The 5192-nt window shown below is 31.1% G+C and overlaps 1 protein-coding gene across 1 annotated transcript in view; it reads left to right on the forward strand.

The window, feature by feature from the left end:
• LOC108911123 (zinc finger protein 845-like) overlaps positions 1–2731 on the forward strand; it is a 5348-nt gene extending 2617 nt beyond the window's left edge. Inside the window, exons 3-5 of the mRNA XM_018715961.1 lie at positions 1168–1427; positions 1528–1906; positions 2000–2731. Of these exons, the coding sequence (XP_018571477.1) occupies positions 1168–1427; positions 1528–1906; positions 2000–2731 (1371 nt within the window). The remainder of the gene's footprint in view (positions 1–1167; positions 1428–1527; positions 1907–1999) is intronic.
• Positions 2732–5192: the final 2461 nt, after the last annotated feature.

Consider the following 5192-nt stretch of genomic DNA (forward strand, 5'->3'; position numbering starts at 1 on the left):
TTAGATACTTGAAAATTTAATCACATATAGAAGGGCTCTCAAGCTTTCAAACTTTTTTTGAAAAATTCGAAGTCGTCAATTAGGAGAGCTCTGGCGCTTGTTTAAACATTGGTCGAATTTTTGTACTTATAAACAATTAGAACTTTGTGAATATTCAATCAAATCAAATTTTTTAAAGCAGGTTTTAAAAGTTCTTGGAAAGAAGCTTCTTTTAAAAAAAAACAGAACAATTGATCAATTAGTTACGTAGTTATAGCCGATTCAATTTCAAGCAGGCCGAAGCGGCCGCGCTCTCTGCTTCCCCCACCACCACCACTCCTACGATTTTATTGAATTTCACGATTGCATAAATAACTTGAAACACGTTTTAAAGTAGGTTGCCAATGAAGAAAAGTATTGCAAACTTAGACCTGGTAAGTACTCAGAATACCAAAAGTATTTTTCGAAAAATTAGCCGGGATGTTCCAGTACATTTAGTGTAAATGACGGCTATAACTACGTAACTAATTGATCAATAGTTCTGTTTTTTTTTAAAGAAGCGTCTTTCCAAGAACTTTTAAAGCCTGCTTTAAAAAATTTGATTTGATTGAATATTCACAAAGTTCTAATTGTTTATAAATACAAAAATTCGACCACTGTTTAAACAAGCGCCAGAGCTCTCCTAATTGACGGATTCGGATTTTTCAAAAAAAGTTTGAAAGCTTGAGAGCCCTTCTATATGTGATTAAATTTTCAAGTANTTGATAACAATGTACATGGGATTTAGGAAAAATGTATATGTTTGAAATCAATTTCGTTTTTATCAAGTCTTTCAAATGTATTCCCTCCTTGCTGTCAGTTGATTGCGACGTTGCCACATTAATCCTCATGTCAGACAGAAATGCAATTATTGGTTTCCATTTCTAATTAATACGGCTGTACTATGTTCAAAACTTACATTAGTTTTACATCAAAAATAAGATAATACTGTGTAATATCTATGGAAAAGTTTTGTTTCAACAACAATATCTCAAAATCTAGATTCAAAAATTCAAAAAAATATGAGGCACAGAGGGAGCACTGGGTAATACGCTATATAAATTTCAAGTACATCTGTGCATTTTAGTAATCCCGATATACCTCCTTAAATGCTTACATTTTTCACAATTAAAAAAATATATTTTGTAGATTGGAAGTATCATCAAAGATCACATTTTATGTAAGACGTGCTGTGATTCTCTGTTTACCCACAACAGTTTCCTACAACATTGCATGGAAATAGAAGACAAAATTTATGATAATTCAAACCCAGGAAGATCAAAAGATATATCGTCATGTTATTTATTTGTTAAAACTGAAAACTTGCACAAAGAATTTGATATTAACAAAATGGAATTGTCAATTAAGGAAGAATATGTTGATATAAAATCAGAAGATAAAGAAAAGAGGTAAAAAAAAGTCTATTTTTCCATTAGTACTATACAATTGAATCAGTGTATAGTGTTAAACGGTTAACACATACAATTAAATTCTTATTTTTTTTTTCAGCGACACGCTACTGCTGAACTCCCATATTGGACTATACGATAAGAGCGATTGTAACCATGAGAATGGACCAGCAAACAAATGTAATACGAGAGTCAAGCAGGAGTGCAAAGTATTGTACAAATGTGATAAATGTATTTACGAAACTGACAGCAAGAGCTGTTTCATGGCACACCGTGCAAGACACAAAAATGGTTCCGAAATGTATAAGTGTAATGACTATGACTACGAAACGAAATACAAGAAAAATATCAAAAGGCACCAACTGAAGCATAATGATCCTTCACGGCTTCAAATGTACAGGTGTAGTGACTGTGATTACGAAACTAAAATAGGGAGTAATTTCAAACAGCATCAGCTGCAACATAAAAACCCCTGGCAGGTTCAAATGTACAAGTGTAAGGACTGCAATTACGAAAGTAAATACAAGAGTAATATCACAAAGCACCAACTGAAGCATAATGATCTTTCACAGGAACAAATCTATAAGTGTAATGACTGTGATTACGAAACTAAATACAAGAAAGATATTGAAAAGCACCAACTGAAGCATAATGACCCTTTACATGTTCAAATATACAGGTGTGATGACTGTGATTTCAAAACCGTATACAAGAAGAATATCAAACGGCACCAAATGAAACATAAAGATCCATCACAGATCCAAATTTACAGATGTAATGACTGTGAATACGAAACTAAATACAAGGGAGATATCAAAGAGCACCAACTGAAGCATAATGATCCTTCAGAAGTTCAAGTATACAGGTGTAATGATTGCGATTTCAAAACAATATACAAGAAGAATGTCAAACGACACCAACTGAAACATAAAGATCCTTCGCAAGTTCAAATTTACGGATGTAATGACTGTGAATACGAAACTAAACACAAGGAAGATATCAAAAAGCACCAACTGAAGCATGGTGATCCTTCACAGCTTCAAACGTACAAGTGTAACGACTGCGATTTCAAAACTAAATACACGAGGAATATGAAACGGCATCAACTGAAACATAAATATACTTCCCAGGTCCAAATGTACAGGTGTAACGACTGTGATTACAAAACTAAGTACAGGAAAGTTATCAAAAAACACCAACTGAAGCATAATGATCCTTCGCAAGTTCAAATGTACAAGTGTAACGACTACGATTACCAAACTGAATACAAGGGGTTACATGAAACGGCACCAACTGAAACATAAAGATCATTCGGGCTCAAATGTACAGGTGTAAAAACTGCCATAACGAAATGAAATACAATAGCAATATCCGATGTCACATCGAGAGTCTTCTTAAATGCAAATGTACCGGTATTTACAGATGCGAATTACCATCCACTGAAGTGCAAAATGTAGTCAAAAATAGAGGCATTTACGAGTGACTTGTGTGAATATAACACCGATCGTGAATATGTGAATATGTCTTGGTTATATACAGGGTGTCTCAGTTATATCTGTCAAAAATTGGGAGGCGAATGAAACGACCAAGAATAATAGCGCTATATCTTATATTTTGAAATGTTAATCGATTATGAGATGCAAGTGTTAAAGATCCTCGAAAAATATCAGTTGCTGGTAAATACTCCCTGAAGTAATAGAGATATTTGAGTTCTGAAAACAAAGATCATTATTTCAGAGTAAATTTACTGTTACAGTTAGTTGTGGAAGTGAATTTATAAGATATATGCAATTATTCTTGATTATTCTAAATACCCTTTAATAGATTAAAATCGGATCCCTGTATTATCACCTATAGATTAAAACTGTTTTATATCGAATAAGAAGAAAACAATTAAATGGAGTATTTTCTAACATAAAGTTTGAGATATCCTCACAAAATTGTTCAAATCCTACCCCTTGTCATTCCTATGTAAGGGTGGATTTCGATAATATACTTGTAAGTCCTGTTATTCACATCTAGCTCAAAAACTCGTTATGCAATTGTCCATATGATTTTCGAGATGAGCCGTATTGTCTAATCAATCTGTACCTAATAGCGAGAAGTTTCTTATTTTATTTAAAGTGTATTTTGTTTAAAGTTAAAATACGCGTATGTATCTTACTATTTAAATTAATTTCTAAAGCGTTCTAGTTAGAAGTAGAAGAATATAAACCAGTAAACCAGTGAAGTGTTATTTGTTTTGTACTTGTGAGTATGTATATATGAAGGTTCTGGCAACTTACTAGATGTATTTTGTAGCAACTGTCCTATTTATGAATTTACAGTGTGGATTTAAATTAATAGACCAATCGAAATAACTCATTTAGAGGGGAAAAAAAAGAAAATTGTTACCTGGACATTTATAAGTGGAAATGGTGAAGAGGTTTATAATAAACGAAAAAAAAAATGCTTGAGTAGGGGTGGTGGAAGGCTGATTTGGGGGGTTGAAAAGTTATGAAAAATTGTATCATTGGGATTTCTGGCGAAAGTTGACGTCAAACAAAAAAGTATCCTATACAAAAAATGTAGATCATGAAAAAATCTACGACTTGTAGAGGTTACTTTTTAACATAATCTCAAAATTTCCTAGAAAAATAGGAGAAACAGGTTTTTTTTTTCAGAATTTTCATTTTTATTTCTCATTTCTACAAAAATAATTTAATTTTAATGAAACTTGGTGAAAGTATACCTTTCTGTATATTAAATAACCACAAATTTATTTAGATAAAAAGCATTAAGAAGTTTCTCATTTCATTTTTTCGTTTTGACAAATACTTTTTGCTGAAATAAAAAAAAAATCTGTAATCACAGTTCAAAAACATGCTTAAAAATGCAAAAAAAAAATAAAAAATGACTTGTAACAATGAAATTTTTCAGTACCTAATTGTTGATAATTTGTTTAAATTAAATAAAAAATAATCTAATCTAATACTGATTACACCATTCAATTGTACCGAAAAAGTACAAAAAAAAACATTGTTTGACCCAAAACTTCATTTTTATACAGTATTGTTATAAACAAGTCGAATAGTGAATAAATAAAATAAATAATATTTTTTTTCCATAGGATCGATTAGAGTACTTGTATTTTTATAAATTTTGATGAATTCATAGATATACAGTGTGTCCAAGATAATGATGGAATAGCATTAGGATCTAGGAAACGGTAAGAGATACGGGGTGGCTCAGATTATAAAAAAATTGTTTTTTACACCTAACAATATGCCTTTTAGAAAGTTTTAAAATTCCTGGTAGTTCCGAAGATATCCAGAAAACCCGAAATTTTGCGAAATTGTTTTTTTTGGCTTTATTTGAAAACGAATTTTAAAATAAATTGCATATTTACTGTGCCACTTTTCGTCTTTTTTCCTGAGTACGGCTCTAAACGCTTTCAAAATATCTTTTGGTGAAGTCATAACAGTATAAAAGTCAAACCGCACAAAATATCCAACAATTTCTTTTACTACTATTAGCAATACTAATTAGAAATAATAAAATGTTTCATAAATTCGTATTATTTTTGTATTAGGTACAACTTTTTACACATATTTTGTGCTGTATTGACTTTTATACTGTTATGACTTCCTCCAATAGATATTTTGAAAGCGTTCAGAGCCGTACTCTGGAAAAAAAAAATAGCTAAAAACCGATTACAATAGTAATTTTTTTCAGAATTAAAAATGACTAGATTTTGTCATAAAAATAGCAGCGACATATTTAGAA

This window comes from Anoplophora glabripennis, unplaced genomic scaffold, assembly GCF_000390285.2.
Source record: "Anoplophora glabripennis isolate ALB-LARVAE unplaced genomic scaffold, Agla_2.0 scaffold829, whole genome shotgun sequence".
NCBI classification, from domain to species: domain Eukaryota; kingdom Metazoa; phylum Arthropoda; class Insecta; order Coleoptera; family Cerambycidae; genus Anoplophora; species Anoplophora glabripennis.